Source organism: Elgaria multicarinata, chromosome 2 (genome assembly GCF_023053635.1).
Source record: "Elgaria multicarinata webbii isolate HBS135686 ecotype San Diego chromosome 2, rElgMul1.1.pri, whole genome shotgun sequence".
NCBI classification, from domain to species: Eukaryota; Metazoa; Chordata; class Lepidosauria; order Squamata; family Anguidae; genus Elgaria; species Elgaria multicarinata.
Genome location: NC_086172.1, coordinates 106400327 through 106423703, shown reverse-complemented (window position 1 = coordinate 106423703; position 23377 = coordinate 106400327). Strand labels below are relative to the sequence as shown.

The following is a 23377-nucleotide window of genomic DNA, read 5'->3' as shown; positions in this document are numbered from 1 at the left end:
AAGGAGGGCGAAAGATCTGGTGCAAAGATGTAAAACTGTGTATCATCAGTGGTACTGAAATTCATGGTAGTGATGAGGCTACACATGGACAAATTATAGGTATAAAGAACAGTAGATGGCTAAGTACCCCTGAGGAAACCCCAGCAGAAGGCAGCAGAAGAGTGTCCCACTACAAAGTCATTAAAAATGTGGTTAAACAGGAAGGAAGTTAAACAACTGAAAATGCAATCACAGAGACATTGGGCATAAAGGGAAGAGCATGATCAAAGGTGGCAGAGAGGTCAAGGAGGAAGAGCATTAAGTAGAGGCCTTTGGATTTCATAATTGGGAGATCATCAGTGACTTTCATGAGGACAGTTTCAGTGGAGTGCAGGGGCACTCTAGATTGGATCAGGCCAGAAAGCAGAGTTGTAAAAGAGAAAGTTGAAACTGGGAATATGCAAAATTATGTAAGAAAGGTCAGCTGATGGTTTTAGGTGTATTGTTTAGAATAGGGGATACGGTGGTTAGGGGAAATCTGGTTAGAGGGCAAGTGCATATACAGGATGCCATGGGTCAGATGCAGATTTTAGGGTAATCATAAGCCAATTCCTCTCAGCATTACCATCCCCAAAACAAAACCCTGATGCAGCACAATGTTAATAACTAAAATTGAGCAGGGGGTTGGACTTGATGGCCTTATAGGCCCCTTCCAACTCTACTATTCTATGTTTCTATGAAAATATACACAAATCACATATTCCACACAAATTAAGGCTGGTTTTGAAAGAGCACAAAGTATTTGCCTGCTATCTTTTGTTTGGTCGAGTTGGGGCATACTGCTGCTCAATCACACCTATCCTAAAATCCTGGATTTCTCCTTTCTTTTCTCTGGGCAGCTCCGACTTCCACCTTAGCTTCCAAAAAACAACAACAACACCTTGAAGATTCTGTCTCTAGACAATTGAACCATGACTCTAATTTTCTCCTACCTTCTTTCGTTGGCTGCAACAATGAAAGATGGAAGCATCTGGCTCATTTCTCCCTAAATAACTGGGCAGAATACTGGCAGCACATTTTGCCTCCAATCTTCCGTCCTACAAAAGCTAGGAAGTTGCATTATCATCATCATCATCGTCATCATCATCATTTTTGTTGTTGTTATTGTTGTTGTTGTTGTTATTGCCATTGTCCCAATCAACTATATGGCATGCCCAGAATCTGCACCATATGTCAACCTACTTTTATTACAGTAACATACAGTCAACGGAACTCACCTTTGCCGTCTCCGGTGAAATCGTTCATTTTCTAAACATGAGCATTTTTAACAACTTGCTGTCATGATGAGGGGCTACAAAAGTAACACAGTACTTAACTCTTTTCTTTCAGTAATGGAACATGATCCTGTTTCTGCCCAGATGTAAATATAATAAAACCAGATCTTTATTTCCAAGGTTTGTTTACTGCAGTTATTTTGAGAGAATCTCACCATTGTTCTTTCTGTGTTAGACAGGGCTACGAAGAGCTGGAAAGACAGCTTAAAGAAGTCTTTAAGGAAAGAAGCAACATCCTTCGCCAGCTGTCAAAGACATCCAAAGAGCTTGAAGGCATTAAAGTGAACCTCCAGGTAAGATTTTTCTTCCTTTCTATGATATGGACATATCATTAGCCCAATGTAGGTGTTTAGCCTGCTCTCAAGAGGGCTAAAAGTGAGCAGGAGACATGGACAAGCACACAGCCCCCTCCCTGTAATATATCCATCCCCACTCTACCTGTTCAGTCTCTGACTTTCTTATGTTGAGAGAGATAGTCTGAAGGTGATTTCTACATGGGCTCGCTTAAATGTGAGTAGGGTACTGCACATGATTGGGGGTCCTTTTTGCATGGAGGCTTCTACTTGTGTTTACTTGGCATGCTAATTTCCCAACTCCCCACTACTCACCATAAAAACATCTCCATTCTGGTAACATTGAGCAGGAGTAATTTGGAGAAGAAGGCTGGGCACAGGCCTCCCTCCATTCATGGTAATGGCTCTGATGGTGCCTAAATGGCAAGGAAGTAGAGGACCTAGATTTCATAGAAGGGAAGACCCCACAATAAGAGCAATACATTTCTAATATTACATTTTCTACATCCAAGAGCTTCCTTTGGTAAACAGAGGTGCATTTCAGTTGGAGCACCAATGCCTTCTTTAACCCCCCAAATCCCTTGGTTATGCAGGGGTGGTGGGAAAGCACCCAAATTATATTGATTATGTATATTGTCTGCACTGCTAGATCTGTAGGGAGAAGGGGATTGCATTGTGTTTCCATGGCTTCCTCCCCCAACAATCCATGAGCAATTTTGTGGAAGGGGAATAGATAGGTTATGTTCTCCAAAGTTCTTCCAATTCCATCTTGAAGCTTGTTCCAACTTGAGTGCATATCCCATCATGAGCTTTGTTTTTTGTTGTGGTGCATAGGTCGATAAATAACAAGACAAAACAAGAATAGCTGGGTTTAAACAGGGCCACATTTATTAACTATCTGCAAAGGGGTAGGAATCCTATTGGGCATCTAGTATGGCCTGTTAACAGGCCCCTCTAGTTGGGCAAGCCATTCATGGCCCATGGGCAGGTGCTGCACCATTTGCCTTCCCCAGGGGCCAACAGGAGACCTTCCTTTGTCATCCCAACTCAGGCTGCATGGCTCAGAGTGGATGAATAGGGTTGGCCCCAAAAGTAAGCTTTATCTCCCTAGCTAGGCCATGGGGCTCAAAGCTGGGAGCCTCAGATCTTATCCGTCACCCTGAACAGTGCCTGTAAATGCTCACCGATTTCCAATCCTGCTCTGGATGCCCGTACCTAGTGCCAAATAAAATGTGACCAAATTGAAACAAAAAATTAACATACTTAGTACTCCTAAGCTGTCTAACAGTGTGGAGTAGGTGGGGAAAAAAACTCCTGCACAATTCAGTACATGAGTAAAAAATTCCTACTTGGCCCCGAATGGCAACCAGCAAGCCCACACTGCCTACAGGGAGGGAGGGAGGGAGGGAGCCATGCAGCAAAGATGGGGCTGGGAAGGGTGAGGCTTCTTTTATAGACCGCTGCGCCCCCCCCCAGCCTAGTGTCACCATGTTGTGCTCTGCCAATGGCAGGCAGGCATATCTCATCTTTTCCCACGCCCACAAAAGCCTCCCCACGCCCAGGCGATGCTGGGCATTGCAGAATGGCACTTCCTTTTTGCATGAAAATCCATGCATATTTTCCCAAATGTTCTCTTCAGTTCTGCAAGTCTTTGAAATGTACACATTCTTCTCTCATTGATTAAAGCATAAATGTGCACATTTTTCAAAAGTACACATTTTTAATGCACATTTTTCAAATGTGCTCATGTTGTTAAATGCATTATTTTTGGTCTGCAAAGCACATTGCAAGCTTGGATAAGTATGGACTTTGACTGCAAAACGTGTCTGAGTCCATGTTTAGTCTAGAAGGTAAACTGGCTAAATCCTGGGCAAATTGGGCAAATTGAATGTCTCATATGTCCCTAAGAATGAATGAATTTCCAATCAAAATGCTTTCTCTCCCATCCCAAAGCTGGACCATGAGAAGATGGAGCATCACTTTTAGCTGAATTTAGTCCTTTTAGCTGAATATGGTCCCCTCCAGCTCATTATGTAATAAAAGACAGCATATTGGGATGCAGGTAATAAGGATACTTGAGAAAATAGAACTTCATGATTTTTTATATGAACTGACCTGATCCAGGGACTAATGTCTGAATCAGAACTTAGTTGTCCACTTGCTTTTATACTTCCTGGTTGTTCCAATACAGCTCTTGGCTTAAAAACATTTCAAAGTGTTTCTGAAAATGCATATCCTGTGATATGCATTTGGAAATGTATTTGGAAATGTATGTTTTGGAAATGTATGTTTTGGAAATGTATTTTTCCAACATATATTTGGAAATGTATGTTTTGAGAGCATATGCTTAGAAAACTGTATTTTGAGAGAACTTATGTTTACAATGCCTATTTAAATGAGAGAGAGAGAGAGAGAGAGAGAGTGTTTACAATGCCTATTTAAATGAGAGAGAGAGAGAGAGAGAGAGAGAGAGAGAGAGAGAGAGAGAGAGAGAGAGTGAGAGAGAGAGAATGGACTTATAAGTGAAGGTGTATTGACTATGAACCCCCAAATCTGGTATCCCATCGAAACCTATGCAAGTGTTTTATGCTACAAACCCCGGGTTTTGTGCTACCACGCACAACTGTGAAAGTGACACATAAAATACGGATGGGTAGTTAATACCCCACAACATTGTCATATCCTCTAGACACCTATGACAAAGTAATGTCCTTGTTTTGTGCTAGACATTCTGGGTCTGGTGCAGAAAACATGAGCAGACCCACAAAAGCATAATTACACATGAATCTGCCATCTACTGTAACATTGTAATGATAGGAAATCCAGTAAACCTCCTCTGGCATAATTAAAGAGAGTTGTATGGCTTGTTGAACCTATCAGATCCTTTAACCCCCATTTCTGCATATAGGTTTCAAGCAGAACAAGTATATTTGTTTGGCAGTGCTGTTGAGGCCCTGCAGCAGAAGAACAAAGTGACTTCTTTTCCTGTGTTTTTTTATCAATCCTAAAACGTGTTATTCACAGAAATGCCTTTGATCAAAAGGGTCACTATTAATAATTTTACTGCTGAATATTGTTAAAGAGCTCCTTGGTAACACATTGTTTCTTCCCTTTGTTATCAGTCTTTGAAAAATGATGAGGCATCTGCCAAAAGCGATGTACAGAAACTCTTGGAATTAGGCCAAAAACAAAGGTACGCTTCAGAGTTTATCTGCCTTAACTTTTGCTTTCCTCACACATATTGAGAACGGCTATGAATGCTTGACTTTTTTAGCCTGAAAGTACAACAAAGCAGTTGTGGCAAAAACAAACCACAGAGAAGTAATAATGTGACCTGAAATATGAGATTTGTGTTTCGAAGTGCAAAAACTAAACAAGGGCCATTCCAGGGGCTACTGTATATGTAATGTCAGATTACCATTTCTGAATGCAGAGAGTGCATCTCACCCTTCTTGGATGAGTTCTGATCTTGGGATTTTCCTCCCAACTGTCATGGAAACTTCCATGGCTGGTTCATCTCCGATGTCAGACTTCCAACATCACAGAAAAGGAAAGGAGGCAATCTGGAGTTGTGACAGGAAAGAAAATTTGGACCTGTTCAGACAACACACTAAGCTATAGTTAAGCCATTACCCCTTTTGCAGTGAATGTTTAAACCATGGTTATGTAGCCACCATGGTTAGGAATGGTTCAGACAACATGCTAAGTCATGGTTCACAAGACACACTAAGCCATAATGTTTAGCCCAAAATGCGTAACCACTGTGACTTAGCATGTCGTCTGAACAGGATCACTATAGCCCTTCCAGTCCCCATTCCCAGAGCTGGCTAAATTATTTATTTCCCATTTAAATCAATGTGAAGGCTTTGGATGAGGTTGTTCAAATCTCCATACCATCCCCAGTAGTGTTGCTCTGCTTTAGCATATAGGGGAAATGAGCATTTTTGACCAGATTATGATGATGATGATGATGATGATGATGATGATGATGATGATGATGATTTCATATATATTTTTTCTGTGTAAGCAAGTGTAAAGTGATACACACTGGGCTTTCTCTGCTGTGGCATCCTGGCTGTGGAATGAGCTCCCCAGAGATGTTTGGCTGGCGCCTACACTGTATTCCTTCCGTCGCCAGCTGAAGACCTTTTTATTTTCTCAGTATTTTAACACCTATTAACTTAAATTTAAACTTTGCTGTTTTAATTCCATATTTTAACCTATATCATTTTTTGCTGTGTGGTTTTATCCTGGTTGTGCTTTTTATATTGTATTTTGTATTCGTGTTTTTAGATTGCTGGTTGTTTTTATGCTCTTCATGATTTTAATTTTTGTGAACCACCCAGAGAGCTTCGGCTACTGGGTGGTATATAAATGTAATAAATAAATAAATAAATAAATAAATAAATAAATTCCAACTTCAAGTTTATCCTGTTGGGGTCTGAGCTGGCAGTTACCAACCAAGAAAGAGATCTTGCAGCTGTGATGGACAGCTTGATGAAAATATTGACCAAGTGTGCATCTGCAGTAAAAAAGAAAAAAAAAGTCAACCTCCATGGTAGGCATAATTAGAAAAAAAAAATGAAAATAAAACTGCCAATATCAAACTGCCCTTATACAAATCTATGGTGTGACCACACTTAGAATACTGTGTACAGTATTGGGCAAAAGGCGGGATACTACTACTACTACTACTACTACTACTACTACTACTACTAATAATAATAATAATAATAATGTAGCTTGGGTTACTCCACCTAAAAAAATATATCGTAGAGCTGGAAAAAGTGCATGAAAGGGCAATGAAAATGATCAAGGGGCTAGAGCATCTCCCTATAAGGGAAGGTTACAACAGCTTGGATTATTTAGCTTGGAAAAATGGAAAGTAAAAGGAAACCTGGTAGAGGTGTACAAAATTAGGCATGGTGTGGAAAATGTGGATAGGGAGACATTTTTCTCCCTTTCTCATAATACTAGAACCCGGGGTCATCCCATGAAGCTGATTGGTGGGAGATTCAGGACAGATAAAAAGAAGTACTTCTCCACACAGCACATAGTTAAACTATGGAATTCGCTACAACAAAATGTAGTTATAGCCACCAATTTTGATGACCTTAAAAGGAGTTAGACAAATTCCTAGAGGAGAAGGCTATTGATGGCTACTAGTCCTGATGCTATATGCTATCTCCATATCAGAGACAGTGGCCACAGCTAGACCTAAGGTTTATCCTGGGATCATCCAGGGTTCGCCCCTGCCTGAGCACTGGATCCCCTGTGTGTCACCTAGATGAACAGGTTTGACCCCTGGATGATCCAGGGCTAAACCTTAGGTCTAGCTATGGCCAGTATTTCGGTGTACACCACTTGCTGGGAGACATGGGCATGGTCTTGCACTCATGTCCTACTTTTGGGTCCCTGGTCAACAGCTGGTTGTCCACTGTGTGAATAGAATGCTGAACCAGATGGACCCTTAGTCTGATCCAGCATACCTCTTCTTATGCATAAACTTGGAGAAAGTTTTTTAAAAGTGCAAACTCCATGGCATCCATGTAAAAAGCCAATCAGCTGCAGATTCCATGGGTCAGATTCATAGAAATTCAAACTCATTTGGTTCCATTGCAGTTTTTTCTGACATCCCTACCCAATATACAATTTCTGAGCTCAGAAACCAGTTGTGGGTGATGGGAGGTGGGAAATAACGAGACAACACAAGTAAATGGATTTAAAATAGGGCCACTTTTATTAAAGCTCTGGCTATTGGGCGGTATAGAAATGTAATAAATAAATAAATAAAAATAAATAAATAATTAAAGGTCTGCAGAATGAGTGGAAACCTAAGCAGGCATCAACTATTTGTTTCAGGCGAGACATTCACCGCCTGTGACATGGCGTTGTCTTTTCGCCACCCCACAGGCTTGCCCCTTTTTGGGGTAGGGAGGCCTTCCGGTGTCAACCCCTCCTCATGCCGTAAAGCTCCGAGTGGGTGAGGAAGATTGGCCTCAAAGGTAAGCCTTATCCCACCAGCTGAGGCCATAAAACTCACAGTTGGGAGCCTCAGGTAATTAGCCATCACTAAAATCGTGCCTGTGAATGCTCACTGGCCCTAAACCCACTCCTGATGCCCGCTCTTACCTGTGTTTTTAAATTGTGACCAGAACATTTAACATCATATTAACCTAATTAATACTCCCAAACCTGTCTTGCAGTGTGAAGCAGGCAAAAAAATCCATAACCAAAAGCTCATTATGAGCCAAAAATTCCTACTTGGCCCCCCTAAGAGCGACCAGCGAACCCACACTGCCTACAGGGAGGGAGGGAGCCGCAAAAGACAAAGAGGCCACGGAGAGGGGTAAGCGCCAACATATACTCTCAACCCCTCCCCGCTGGGGTGGCCCCATCAGGAACCAGCCAATGGCTGGTCTCCAATATTGCCTCGTCTCCCCACCCCCACCCGCAACGGCCTCTACGCACCCAGGCATGCCAGGTGCGTTCAGATGGCGCTAATTGTTTCAGCAGGATATCTAAATTTATAGGGTACATATTTGAAAAAGTTTAGTCACTTTTGCATAATAAGATATGTCAAATGAATGGAGAATATGGATTTCAGCCTTTTCTTTTTTCTTTTTCTTTTTCTTTTTGAAGGTTGGAGAAAGGCTACATTCCTTTAAAAAAATGATCACATGTGCCTTTTTCAAAGCAGAGTGTCATCTCAAAGTTGTCACGAGCCGTGTGAAATTCATGAAAATTGTTTCCATGGGAAGCAAAAGCAGAGCTTGACTAGACTGTGTTGATTTCCAGAGTCAGACAGCATGCAGTATACTGTATACTTTACTGTATGGTAAAAGCATGCATGGCCACAGCCATTACCTCGACATCCAGAAGCAACGTTGGGGTCCAGGAGCACTCCCCCAAAATGAACCTTGGTGGTGGGGAGTACCCCAACACCCAAACTTGGCTATTCTTAGATTGGTCCTTTTCCTTTCTAGATGCACCTTGGACTTCAATGTATAAAGCACATCTCATGCCCATGAGATACTATAAACAGGTAGCGCTTGCCTAAATGTGTCATCTCAAAGTTCCCATGATCCATCTGAAACATATGAAGATTGTTTCCATGGGAAACAAATGCAGAACTTGACTGCACTGTGCTGATTACCAGTGACAGACAGCACGATGTGTTCAATGTGCTGGGGGAAGGGGGGAGCAGCTTGTTTTCTTTCATGATTTTCCTTCTGACACTCTGAGCAAATACTATGGAAGCCACTTCTGCGAGTAGTATAACAATTAATAATAATTACAGACTCCTTGGATTTGGGTCCCATTGTGGTTAGGGAAGCACACATTTCTAGATGCTCATATTGACGAAATGCCAAGGCATGAAAACTGGCCTATAATTAATGCAAGGGATGCTCCACATCTATTGCATGTCTGGCTCCCAAGAAACTTAGATCAAACAACTCGTCAAGCACTTCCTGCCAGATACGCAGTATCTCAGTCCTGAAACATTGTCTTGTATACTCTGTGATAAATCTTCCAAAACACAGAATAAAAAGAGCTCTCCCATTTACCTATTGAAGGGCTATATATTATTTAGTTGTCAGGAATCACTGCACTGACCCTAATTGGCAGCATACACAGCTGCTCTTATGTTTAATACATGTCTGCTCCAATCAAAGTGGTGTGTCCCAGTCTGGGACCTGTCACTGCTTGCTGGATGTCTGTATTAAAATCATGAGCTACGGCTTTGGTGGAAGCCAGCACTCTACTTTGACTCTAGTTTATACTCTTGTTGTCTCTGTGATTTGGGCTAAATTAGACTAACTTCACTGACCAAAAAAACTCTGAAGGCTGTTGATCAGCAGTCAAGTGAGGGTTTCTACATCTGCTCAGCTCACATATACTGGATCTCTGTCCAGCTCACATCAGATGAGTGTTTTATTGCATGCTCATTACTGGGCACTCCTGGATTTTTGAGGGTCCCTCTCACAACATCGTCTGCCTCCAATGCACCTCCTGCCCCTTCTTGCCTTCTTCGTGCCACAAGAAAACACCCCAGTAAGTCCAACAAAAAATAAAGATGGAAGTTGCCGCTATCACCTGCTGTGTGCAGGAGAAGCAGCGCGATCAAAATGGCCCACTGAATGGGCCACATGCACATTGTTTACTTCCTCTTTCAAAAGAGGAAGTAGTGAGGGACAAATGCATGGGCAGAGAAGCGACAGTAAACAAACATGTTTTTCCCCTGTGTGATGACACTCATTGAGTAGCTATGGTGCATAAAATGGAGGATGCACTGAAGTAATCACATACCCACTTCAACATTTGCCAAACAGTGTGAATTCACACTCCATATTCACAACATACTAGCTTGCCTTCCGTCAATTCACCCTTATGTTTACAGCTTGGATATGCTATAGATCAGGCTTCCCAACTTCAGACGTTTTGGACTTCAACTCCTATCAGCCCAAACCAACGTGGCCAATAGTGAGCAATGCTGGGAGGTGTAGTCCAAAACATCTGGAGGGTACTCAGTTGAGGAAGACTGCTATATGTAATATAGATGTAGATTATATATGATATACGTAGATCTATATATGATATAGATGGAATTCAATGGAGCTAAACAAGACTGCTTTCCTGGAGATATTTGTTTCTGTTGTCTCTGGAATTTCTCTGACAGCAACATAATAATACATTTACTGGCAACACATCCCTTTAAAACAATTCCTTCTAAAAAACAGCTCCTACCTGAATGGGGGGATGAGGAATCTAACTATGCAATTTGCTTTGAAAACAAGAGAGGTTAATGAATTAGATTTTGCATTTTCAACATCCTCTTTTGTTTTAAAAGCAAATACAGACGATTTCCCATTTACAACGATATAATTCTTCTGGTTCAGCATACCTTTGATCATGCTTAGCTTTTCTTTGCTTGCGGTTATTGCACTCTTTTTCAGCAGGAATTATACAATCGGCAATATTGTGCACAGCAGGCCCTACAATAGATACAAAAGGGAGGCAATTTCCTCTTTCTGAGTTTTTCTTTAGAAACTTCAGTGTTGTGCACTGGCTTTATGAAAAAGCCACCTCAACATAGCACAGGCAGTGGCTATTCTGTATAATTAAAAGTCCCTTGTCATGAAATGAGAGTAAACAAAAGCATTCTTTGCTAATGGACAATAGAGATGAAGTTTGTGTTTTGTCTCTTCAACAAACTAGGGAAGAAATGAAATCGCTCCAGGAGGCCTTTCAAAAACAGCTTAATGAGGCTGCTGAGAAGGCAGAAAAACAGCAAGCTACAGTGAGTGACTCTATCCTTTCTTGTTATTATTTTTCTACCTTTCCATTCCCCTTCTTTTAAATATTTCAATAGCTCGAGAATGTTTGAATGAACAAGGTTATTATTATGTAGTGTGTATAGCAGCCCTTTCCAATCTGGTGACCTCCAGACATTTTGGATGTCAACTCTCCTCTGCTTTAGCCACCATGATTAGTAATAATGGGAGTTGTGGTTCAAAAGATCTGGAAGGCACCAGGTGAAGCACATGGAATATTCTGGATCAGGGTGGTCAGAAAGTAGATCTCCAGATTATTTTTATCCAGAAGCCCCTGCTAGCACGGCCAATCATCAAGAATGCTAGGAGTTGGAAGGACAAAAGATCTGGAGATCTAGTTTCTGTCCACCCATTTTAAATCCTCACTGGATTTGCTACAGAATTGAGCAAATATATAAAGGATAGCTTATACATTTCTTGATATTTCTAATCAGTGTCTCATGATTTAACAACAGGGTTTCCTTTATTTGTATACCTCCCAACTAATTTCATTATAGCAAATGAGTAAAAAGTAACAACCTCTGTTGAAATGTATCAAATTGTCAAAGAAGCTATTGTAGAAAAGAGAGCTTCCTTCTTGACCAAGTGAGGAAAATAAAAGGGAGCATAAGCTGGCACAAAGGAGTTGCAAGCAAACAATAAGAGATGCAAAAAAGCATTTTGAAGAGCACATCACCAGAATACAGGACAGATGCCTTTGCCTGAACTGATGTTTTCAGGAAGGGAGTCTGAGGAACTGAGGCAAATAGTGGTGACAAAAGATGAAGTTCTCAACCTTACAGAGTCTTGCTATTTACTGTTTTACTCTGTACAGCACCATGTACATTGATGGTGCTATATAAATAAATAATAATACTAATAATAATAATAAATCACCAGGCCCAGATGACATCCATCCAAGAGTTCTGAAAGAACTCAAATATGAAATTGCAGATCTCCTCACAAAAATATGCAACATGTCCCTAAGCTCAGCTTCTGTACCAGAGGACTGGCAGATGGACAATGTAACAACAATTTTCAAAAAGGGATCCGGGTGGGATCCAGGAAATTACAGGCCGGTTAGCTTGACATCTGTTCCACGTAAATTGGTTGAAAGCATTATTAAAGACAAAATTAGTAAGCATATAGAAGGGTAGGTCCTGCTGAAGAAGAATCAACATGGCTTCCGCAAAGGCAAGTCCTGTCTCACTAATCTTCTAGAATTCTTTGAGAGTGTCAACAAACATGTAGACAGGGGTGATCTGGTAGACATTGTTTACTTGGACTTCTAAAAGGCTTTTGATAAAATCCCCCACCAAAGACTCCTGAACAAACTTATCAGGTCCTTTTATGGATCATTAACTGATTAGAGAACAGAAAACAGAGAGTAGGAATAAATGGTCAATTCTCCCAATAGAGGGGAGTAAATAGTGGGGTCCCACAGGGATCAGTATAGGGACCAATTCTTTTCAACATTCATAAATGATTTGGAATTAGGAGTGAGCTGTGAAGTGGCCAAGTTTGCCAATGACACCAAATTATTTAAGGCTGTTAAAGCACAAAGGGAGCGTGAAGAGCTCCAATGGGATCTCTCCAAGCTGGGAGAGTGGGCATCCAAATGGCAGATACAGTTCAATGTAAGTAAGTGTAAGGTGATGCACGTTGGGGCAAAAAAACCCAACTTCAAGTATAACCTAATGGGATCAGAGTTGGCGGTGACCAAACAAGAAAGGGATCTTGGGATTGTGGTGGACAGCTCGATGAAAATGTTTACCCAGTGTGCGGCTGCTGTAAAGGAGGCAAACTCCATGATAGGCATTATAAGAAAAGGAATTGAGCATAAAACTGCCAGTATCATACTGCCATTATACAAATCTATGGTGTGACCACACTCAGAATACTGTGTACAGTTCTGGTCACCAGACCTAAAAAAGGATATTATGGAGCTGGAAAAAGTGCAGAAAGGGGCAACTAAAATGATTAAGGGGCTGGAGCATCTTCCCTATGAGGGAAGTTTATGTTAACTGGGATTGTTCAGCTTGGAAAAAAGGAGGCTAAGGGGAGACATGGTAGAAGTGTACAAAATTATGCATGGTCTGGAGAATGTGGATAGGGAGACATTTTTCTCCCTCTCTCAAAATACTAGAACCCGGGGACATCCCATGAAGATGATTGGTGGGAGATCCAGGACAAATAAAAGGAAGTACTTCTTCACACAGCACATAGTTAAATTATGGAACTCACTCCCACAAGATGTAGTGATGGCCACAAATTTGGATGACTTTAAAAGGGGGTTGAATAAGTTCCTGGAGGTGAAGGCTATCAATGGCTACTAGCTCTGCTAACTCCAGTCTTCGAGGCAGTAAGCCTGTGTGCACCAGTTGCTGGGGAACATGAATGTGAGGGTACTGTTGTACCATGTCCTGCTTGTTGGTCCCTGGCCAATGGTTGGTTGGCCACTGTATGAACAGAGTGCTGGACTAGATGGATCCTTGGTCTGATCCAGCATGTCACTTCTTATGTTCTTATGTATATGGAATGGGAAAAGCCTTTGGTATTAGGGATGTGCTCCGCTCCGATTAGAAGCGGAGAATCAGAAGCGAATTGGCCTGCTCCGCCTTGCCCAGAGGTGGAGTAGAAGCGGACCAGGGACCCGTAGAAGCACGGCGAAGAGAAGCGGCCATACGCAGAGCGCTTCTCTTTTCGCGGACCGATCCGATCGCCATTTTGAAAAATTTCGCCCATAGGATTGCATTACGGAAAAGAATAGGGGATAACTGTGTTGTTTTTTAAGCTATCTTTCTGAAACTTCTTGTGCTTAGAGAGTTGTGGCTGGGGGTCATTTTGAGCCTACTCTCAGCTCTCTGCGTGCTGCAGTTCGCTTGCTAGAATTTTTGGAAAAATCGGGTAAAACAGCGGGAAAATACCTTTTTCGAAGGGCTGAGGGGCAGAGTCAACTCCCGGTCATGATCACATGATCCCAAAGTTGGAGGAGGGGATAGGCAAAATGGGTAACTTGGGATTCTGGGAACTTCTCTTTCTTAGTCTGAATGGACTTTTCCCAGTGTTTTTTAAAACAGTAGCTCCACCAAATGCACAAACACAACCTGAAATCATATACTAAGCCAATAATAAGAGATAGAAAAAGCACAGCACTGCTACCCACCCTAAGTTTGGGGAACAACTGAATAGATGTGGTGCAAGGGGATGAGCTCCCCTAGGGCAAGGACGTGCCCTGTGCACTCTCCTGTCCTTGGAGGGCCATCAGAGCCCTCCAAAGGTAAATCACTGGAGTGAATGCCTATCATGAGTTGAAGTGATCGTTTGCTTCTTAAAGACTGGTACCTAGACAGGACCAGTCAAATTGGCAGATGATTCCTTGATGTTGTGCGGACTTTATACTGTTAGTTTTACCCTACCCTGTACCTGCTTACCCTACCCTGTGCCTGTTGGCATTCTCTTCCCCTCCTTATTGTTTTACTATGATTTTATTAGATTGTAAGCCTATGCGGCAGGGCCTTGCTATTTACTGTTTTACTCTGTACAGCACCATGTACATTGATTTATTTATAAATAAATAAATAAATAATAATAATAATAATAATAATTCCCCCTCCTCTTGGGCACGTCCACTCCCCTCTTACTGGTAAAAGAAAGATATAGCCTTTTAAAAAAAATTCTTCTTTTTGTTTATTCAACAACACTGCTGCTTTTAATTCCACCCCTCCTTTATTTATTTATTTATTTATTTATTTATTTATTCCATTTTATATGCATTACTGGCTTTGAAACTATCCTTGGCTCACTTCCTTGTGCCCCCAGAAATGTCTGCTGCCTGCCTGCCTTCCCTCCCTCCTCCCCTGCTCACCTCGCAGGGATGGTTTGGTTTTTGTGTGTCTTGCTTTGACTCAGGGGAGAAGTCCTTCCTGTGCTCAAGTTCCAAATCAATTTTTCGAGTGTGGAAGAAGATTCATATTTAGGTTTATCTCTACTCCCCAATGCATGGCATGTTGGGATTTCCTTTGAAATGGGCCCATTGAGCTGTCTGCAGATACTGGGGTGTCTGACTTTCATAAATTCCCCAAAAATCCAGGGATGATGGGATTGGCTTGAAACTTGGCATCCATGTGGACACATGGGTAAGCTGTCATGGGACCGAAGGTGAGATTTCTGATATGCAAATTGACATAGTTGTAGCATGGGACTTGATTTGGGGTGAGTTAAAAGGTTAGAGCCCCGCCAAAAATCAGGGGATGATGGGATTGCCTTGAGTCTTGGTGTGCATGTGTATCCCTGGATAAGCTATCATGGTGCTGAGTTTGAGGTTTCTAACATGCAAATTGATGGAGCTATCGAAAGGGGTGTGAATGGGGTGCCCGATTTTCAAAAATTCCCCAAAAATCAGAGGATGATGGGATTGGCTTGAAACTTGGCATGTGTGTGTATACATCCATGAGGTATCATGTGCCAAACTTGAGATTTTTAACTTTAACAGAAAAAAAGTTGTATACTTTTTTAGCTTTCAATGCAAGCCTATGGGGGGGGTGGAAATGGAGCTCCGATCCGGATCCGGAGCTCCGCAGTGGAGTGGGGATGGAGCGGAGCGGCCCGATCTGCAAATCGCGGATCTGGAAGAGAAGCGGAGCGGGGGGTCCATGCACACCCCTATTTGGTATGATATAATGAAAAAAAGAGTAGGATCAGTTTCAAATTTAGAATTATACTACAATGCAAACTGAATTAGGTATCAGGTTGGCTATTAGAATCTAATGCCTTCATTTTCCTGTTTAAAAAGCATTTATAAAAGTACCTCCACATGTTACATTGTGTTTTATTGTGGGATAATAATAATTCTAAAATAGTTGAGCATTTTTTTTAAAAAAAAAATCAAATCTCTTAAAAATATGGGATCGCTATAGAATTTTGTTATCTCCATAGATGGATCAACCTCTCAATTTTGGTTTTGCTCAGTTCCTCATTTTTCAACCTTAAGTTAATTTCATTCTGTTTTCACATCAGTTTGGGAATTTTGTTTATGTTTTGTTTAGGGATGGATTTCTCTGCTGCCCCCAGCTCAGCTTGAATTTGTGCACAATGGTTTGTGCAAGATGCCCCCCCCCACAATTTTTGCTGATCTCCCCCTATGAAATATAGCTCTCCACAACAACTTCCATATTGTTCAAAAGATTCATAAACTCTCAAGAACTGTTTTTAAGGGCAGCAAGATCTGCAGTGAATTGGGGATATCAGCAGAAATAGGGTACTGTGCTTAAGGAAAATAAGAAGACCCATGTTGGACCCAGCTAAGGGTCCAACTAGTCCAGCATTCTGTTCACTCAGAGGCCAACCAGCTGCCTATAGGAAACCCAAAATTAGGATATGAGTGCAATTGTTAGATCAATGTTCTTTTCACCCAAGGACGAGATCCAAACAGCCCTTAAGCACGACTCCACCATTCCAACGACAGAGGGTTCAAAAGCGCTTTATTGATTAGTAATCAAGGCCTGGTCTCTTCAAAGGGAGCAATCAGACAAAAGACATAGGGAATATGGTACAGTATTAAAGCTTTCAAGGGGCAGGGCCCAGTAGCAGCATTAACCAATCAGAACATAACACTGAGGCATAGCTAATTATGCTAAACAGTCCTGTAAACAATACCTTTGGCCTGACAGTAAGTTACAGAGAGTTAACTTCAACACAGACAGCTGGAGCCAGGACTCTTGTTTATATTAGTAATCAAGGATGCAAGGACGCACACAAGGAGACATTCTCATACAGGGCATTTTGACATTTTGCTTGGAGTGCAATGGAGATTTTACAGTTTCCTGTTAAAAATGGAGGTGGTTTTGCTAACATTTTCCCCCCTTTAAAGCAATTTAAAAATCAAGCTTGCTAACTTCTTTTAGATCATCTGTGGCTAAGGCTTCACAATACAAATACATTTGCTGGTGGATTACAGACTTTGCAAGATTTTTCATAAAAGACAAAATACAGGGAAGGCAAAAAGCAAGGATAAACAAAAATCATTACAATGGAACAAAATACAATGCAAGAAATCCCTCTTTTAACTACTCTATATTGGACAACTAACTGGTGAGCCATCTAAATAGATCATCAGTGGGTGGTTCAACTGCTTAATGAGGAGGGCAAATTGATAACAGACAACAAAGAAAAGGCTGAAGTGCTTAATTCCTATTTTGCCTCGGTCTTCTCCTAAAAGCGGGTCTATGACTCCTTCCTGGAAAAAGTGAAGTTGAGGAGGCAGGATTGCAGTTTGAGATTGATAAAGAAATGGTCAAAGAACACCAAATTTCCCTGAATGAGTTTAAATCTCCAGGGCCCGATGAACTGTATCTAAGAGTAATGAAGGAGCTAGCAGAAGAACTCTCAGAACTCTTGTCTATTATCTTTGTAAAATCATGGAAGATGGGTGAGGTGCCGGACGACTGGAGGAGGGCTAACGTTGTCCTTATCTTCAAAAAGGGCAAAAAGGAACCTGGGAACCTGGGAACTACAGACCAGTCATCTCTGAGAAAATTCTGGAACAGATTGTAAAGAAGTCAATCTGTAAACACCTGTAAACTAGAAGCCGAAATGGATTTGTCAGGAGGTGTAGGGAACGCTGATCAAATTTGCAGATGACACAAAATTGGGTAGGATAGCTAATACTCTGGAAGACAGAAACAAACTTCAAAGTGATCTTGATAGACTGGAGTGCTGGGCTGAAAACAACAGAATGAAACTTAATAGGAATAAATGCCAAGTTCTACATTTAGGGAATAGAAACTAAATGCACAGTTACAAGATGGGGGACACTTGGCTCAGCAATACTACAAACGAGAATTGTTGTAGATCACAAGCTGAATATGAGCCAATAGCACAATATGGCTGCAAGAAAGGCAAATGCTATTTTGGGCTGCATTAAGAGAAGTATAGCTTCCAAATCACGTGAGGTACTGGTTCCTCTCTATTCAGTCCTAGTTAGGCCTCACCTAGAGTATTGTGTCCAGTTCTGGGCTCCACAATTCAAGAAGGACGCAGACAAGCTGGAGCGTGTTCAGAAGAGGGCAACCAGGATGATCAGAGGTCTAGAAACAAAGTCCTATGAAGAGAGACTGAAAGAACTGGGCATGTTTAGCCTGGAGAAGAGAAGATTGAGGGGAGACATGATAGCACTCTTCAAATACTTAAAAGGTTGTCACACAGAGGAGGGCCAGGATCTCTTCTCAGAATGCAAGACACGGAATAACAGGCTCAAATTAAAAGAAGCCAGATTCCGGCTGGACATCAGGAAAAACTTCCTAACTGTTAGAGCAGTGCGACAGTGGAATCAGTTACCTAGGGAGGTTGTGGGCTCTCCTATACTAGAGGCATTCAAGAGGCAGCTGGACAACTAACTTTCAGGGATGCTTTAGGGTGGATTCCTGCATTGAGCAGGGGGTTGGACTTGATGGTCTTGTAGGCCCCTTCCAACTCTGCTATTCTTTGTTAACTTTCATTTACAACTACCGTAGGGCTCTAAAAGTCCTTGGGTAGAATCATAATATGTGTACACAATTCTGATATTTTGGCTTGTGTGGTGATCACAAGCTTTTGCAGGGCAGGAAGATAAGCTTTTGCAAAGAACATTTGGCAGTTGTGGAACGAAGCCAAGTCACTTATGAGTGGTAAAAGGCACAAATCCTTTCTTAAAAACATTTGCTATGACAATTAAAGAAACACTTGGAACCTACTAAAGTAAGAATTATCAAAATTACAACTACACAATCTTCACACACATGTAAGATAACTTTAGTGTCTTTTAAATGTTGGGTTGAGTACCTAGGTTGCTCCGTGCTGGTTTTTTCGCCTATGTTGCTGGTGGCTTCCGGTGCACCAGAAGGCAGATGAACTTTGCTTTGCCTGTGTCCTTCTGGCACAGGGGAGGCTTTATTTTAGAACAATGTGTCCATTTATCTGTCTATAATAATTTCACTTACAAGTACGAAGCAGCAAGGGCTTTCTCAATCCTGGGGTCCTACTTTTAAGCAGGTAGGCTGGAACAAGCAGGGTTCTTCTAACGACAATCTCCGGAAAGGTGCAGGTAACGATGGAGCTGGAAAAGAGAAAACTGCAGGGCAATTACATATTCTTGGAATAAAACATTCCCCAATTCCTATTTAATTTTTTCTTGTTCCCCCACTAAAAACTGAGAGGAAAAGCCAAACATTAGCTCAAAATGAAACAATTTAAGACCTTTTTCTGATTTTAACAATGCAATTGGAAATACATCCACCCATTTCAAGGAAATTTCTAATTTGCTAGGGTCTCTTTTCAGGGTCCTATTAACTCTATCTGCCTTCCAGACTGGAATCTTCATGAGATGCCAGCCTACTTTTAGGACAAAAGTGCCATGTTCTACACTACCTAAGAAGTAAAATAGCTTTCTAGATCTGATTCTATGGTTTCAGGCCTGAACAAAACAGTAGGTGTTCAGAAAAAAACCTGAACAAAAACAAGTAGGTGTTCAAAAAACTTTTACATTTCAACAAAGTCAATCTGGATTCTTAAAAAAAGATAACAAGTCCATGTCTGCAGGGGCTTTTCTTTTGATGCATTTACAAATGAAGCCAGTAAAAACAATTCACTGTGCATTTATATTCTTTGGCTGATTCAGGGAGGTCATGACAGGGAGGTCATGATGATTCTTGGCACATCAGGGGTAACAAATCCCATCTTTCTGGGTTCTTGAAAACTTTGAGTTATTGTGCTAATTCCAAGTCTTCTTTTTCTTAAGGTGGATTCAAATACTGAGAAATGGGCTAGCTCCAATTATGGCAGCTCGCTTGTAGACAAATTAGCCAATTCTTTTGGCAACATCAGGGCTTTTAACAGATCAACTGTTAATTCTCCATGGGTCACTGCTCCATGGACAGTCACAAATCTTCTTTCTTTCCAAATCTGTCCATGTGATATTTTGAATCAGTAAATATAGTCCTTTGCCTGAAACAAGCATCAGGGCTTCTGTGCATACTACGAGTTCAGCTGCTTGTTGTACAATTGTAGCTGGATCCATCAGTAAACAACTCGAGGTCATCGTATAGGTCTGGGCGAGGTTTGGTGCCAAGTTGCAAGACTTCAAGGCATTCATGCTCTGGAACTTCTTTTCTTTGTAGTTCAGGTATCAACGTGGCAGGATTCAATGAGGCAAGCCTTGGGTCCACGAGGAGGTTGGTCTCATATCTGGACTGGCAGGCAGGGTTCAGGTGTTAGCTTCTGCCACTGTACTCCACTGGTCTGTGCCACGTTTTTGGCACAGCACACTTGAGGCTGGTAGGGCAAACACAGTGATGCAAGCTGGAGTTTTTAATTGCTTTAATCATTTCACAAGTCCATTTTTAAAAAGCAATAGTTGTATTCTTCTTCTGGCTTCTAATTTCAAAGGATACTGATGCAAGAACACAGGGGTGCTTTTAGGCTTCAATTGTAGTTGCATTTAGGGCTCAGGCTCAGGGCTCAAAGCATTTCAAAAGTTCTATTAGGCCAAAGTTAGAATATCTCTGCCCCAAAAAAAAGAACCACTGGGCAATTTTCAGAACACAACGTTCAAAACACACACAAAAATATAGCAATTCAGTATTTCCAATCTTCATCAGCAGAGGATGCAAGATTGTCCATTCACTAACTTTTTCAAGGCAGGGCTTCTTCACCCCCCTTTTCTTTCTGGTCAAAAACCATGCCACGTACACTGACCTTCAAACACTTTCCTTTTTCTTCTTTTTCTACATTTCAACTTCTCATCTTCTTCTATTCACATACACTTTCAAATCAACTTCACTTCAAATCAACATCTTTTCAAAACAACCAAAACAACCTTTTTAAAAGTCTTTCAAACTATCTCTTCTGCACAGCCTTCGCTCTCTCTCTCTCTCTCTCTCTCTCTCTCTCTCTCTCCCCACTTTCAGCAACATACTTTTTCTTTCTCTCATATTGGCAAAATGGTTGGCAAAACTATTTGTACAAGGACTTGAGCTTTTCAACTCAGGCAGTGAATCTTCAAAGCTATGGAAGACTATATCTTCCGTGAAAATGGGGTTCTAATTATCTGAGGTTTGTGAAAGAGAAAATACACAAAGTCTTCAAAATCTAAAACAAAAACTTTTCACTGAAAATAAAACTGCTTATCTCTAGCTGCTAAGCATAGGAGAAGCAAAAAAAACACTAGGGAGGAGAAGGAAAACAAAAACTTCAAATTTCTTTCACTTGGGCCGGGTGGAAAACACAAACTGACAATTTTTTTCTTTCACTTTAACACAACACCAACTTTTCTGTAATTCACATTCCAACACTAAAGGGCGATCCTTTGAGAGGTACATTTACTCAATTACATTTCTATGTTTGCAAATTGATTCCAATGACACAGCTGAAATTAACTTTGGATCAAGTTCAAAAAATCCACAATCTAACATAAAAAAGACATTCATTCACAGTCACAAACATTTTTAACTCATTGTTACACTGTTACAGTTTCAAAATCTCAATTTCAATTTCAATGAAAGCTTTCCCAAAGACAACAACCCCAATGGGCTCGGGGACTCTTTTCCAATACTGACTATAAGCTTCCCATTTCTGAGGTCAATTGTGAACACCCACTCCCTCCATACTTCCACTCATGTTCCCCTGCATCTGTTGTACATACTGTCTCTGATACTGGAGTAGCATATAGCCATTGTAACTAGTAGCCATTGATAGTCTTCTCCATGAATTTGTCCTAGCCCCTTTTAAGCCACCCAAAATTGGTGGCCATCACCACATATTGTAGTGAATTCCATATATAAAGAAGTACTTCCTTTTATCGGTCCTGAAACTTCCACCAATTAGCTTCATGATTGTGGATTCTAGTATTATATGTGAGGAAGTGTAAGTGCTTTCTGGTAGCACAAAGCCACTATTGGATAGAATCCATTGTGCACATAGATGCCACGGACAGTATTTATTTATTTATTTATTTATTTAAAACATTTATATCCCGCCCTATATCATTAAGATCTCAGAGCGGCGTACAGATAAAAGCATACAGCATAAAACAATAAATATGCACAGTTAAAAACAAATTGAACCATGAACCAAGTTAAAACAATATATAATTTAAAAGCAGTAAAAGCAGTTAAAACAGTTAAAACAATATGACAGTGAGTTTAACCATCAAAGGCTGTGTTAAAAAGCCATGTTTTTACTTGGTGTCGAAACGAAATTAGTGTTGGCACCAATTGGGCGTCCAAGAGGAGGAGCAAGCCAGGAAATGGGATCTTCCTGGGGTCTGGATAAAAGACCAAGGCCCTTTTTTACACCTAAAAGTTATCACAGGAAAATGGAAGGATCATCCCTGCCTGCTCCTGGGATCCCCTGTGTGGCATTTGGATGCACAGGAACGATATAGGACGATCCTTGGAAAAAGGGCAGGTGTAGAAATGGCCCAAGTCAGGGCAAAAGACAAGAGCCCAGGTAGACCTGATGTCTCATTTCACCACATCCAAACATTGGATCTATATATTTATGGAATATACAAGGAAATATGCCTAGAGCACATTTGTAATGATGGAATGGTTTGAACTTCATTATGTTTGGAAGATTTTTTCCTCTTCTTAAATATGTATTGCTTTACTATATAGCATAATGGAAGATCTAGGAAAGAAACGGACACATTTAAGGGATGCATGCAGTCTTTCTCTCTCTCCCACATAAACACACACACACACACACAAAACTTCACTCCCACTTACACTCTTAAACAGATTAAATTAAACCAATTTTCTTTCTTGGGAGTCTAACCAAGTTTAGATTCAATAAATGAGAACAAGCAGTGGTTCCCTACTCTCAACTTCCTTGAAATCAATTGAAAAATCAGAGCCCTTAGCTCCTTTCTCTCAGTACTCTAAATCATCAGCAGTCGGTTTCTGTAATGATTTACTCTGAGGAGCCCTAGAATAAATTACAGGCTTTTCAAGGAAAGTAATTTCTGTTAATTCTTCATTTTATTACATTGTATTACATTAAACGTGGCTTCAACATACATAAGACATTGTCTTCTCCTTGTGCCCTAGCACAAGGTTGAAAAGTTTTTTTAAAAAAACAAACAAACCCACTACCCCCACCCCCACAAAAAAAACCACCAAATGAACCAATCATACAATATCCACACACTGCAGATATCAAAAGCAAATCACCAGCACCAGACTGTTCCAGAACTGTGGAATTCCAATATTTGATTTTATTTGATTGTATTGCAAGAGGGGCCTACCAAGAGTCATTAGCTCTTTAAAGATTTATGAGAAATTATTTTCAGTTCTTTTTTGATTGGGATTCACCCAATTGAACACAATCCGCAATCAAAGTCCATACATTTTCGACTTTGCAATGTGATTCATGGATGCCCCCCTCCAAAAAAAAGGGTTCGACAGCATGTGCACATTTAAAA

General features: G+C 41.0%; 1 protein-coding gene across 4 annotated transcripts in view; it reads left to right on the top strand.

Annotated features, from left to right (window-relative positions):
- LUZP2 (leucine zipper protein 2) overlaps nucleotides 1-23377 on the top strand; it is a 464552-nt gene that overhangs the window by 213206 nt on the left and 227969 nt on the right. For 3 of the 4 annotated variants that reach the window (XM_063117348.1, XM_063117346.1, XM_063117347.1), the window contains exons 2-4: nucleotides 1489-1606; nucleotides 4729-4799; nucleotides 10826-10907. In XM_063117348.1, the coding sequence (XP_062973418.1) occupies nucleotides 1489-1606; nucleotides 4729-4799; nucleotides 10826-10907 (271 nt within the window). The remainder of the gene's footprint in view (nucleotides 1-1488; nucleotides 1607-4728; nucleotides 4800-10825; nucleotides 10908-23377) is intronic. The other variant, XM_063117349.1, reaches the window with a different exon arrangement.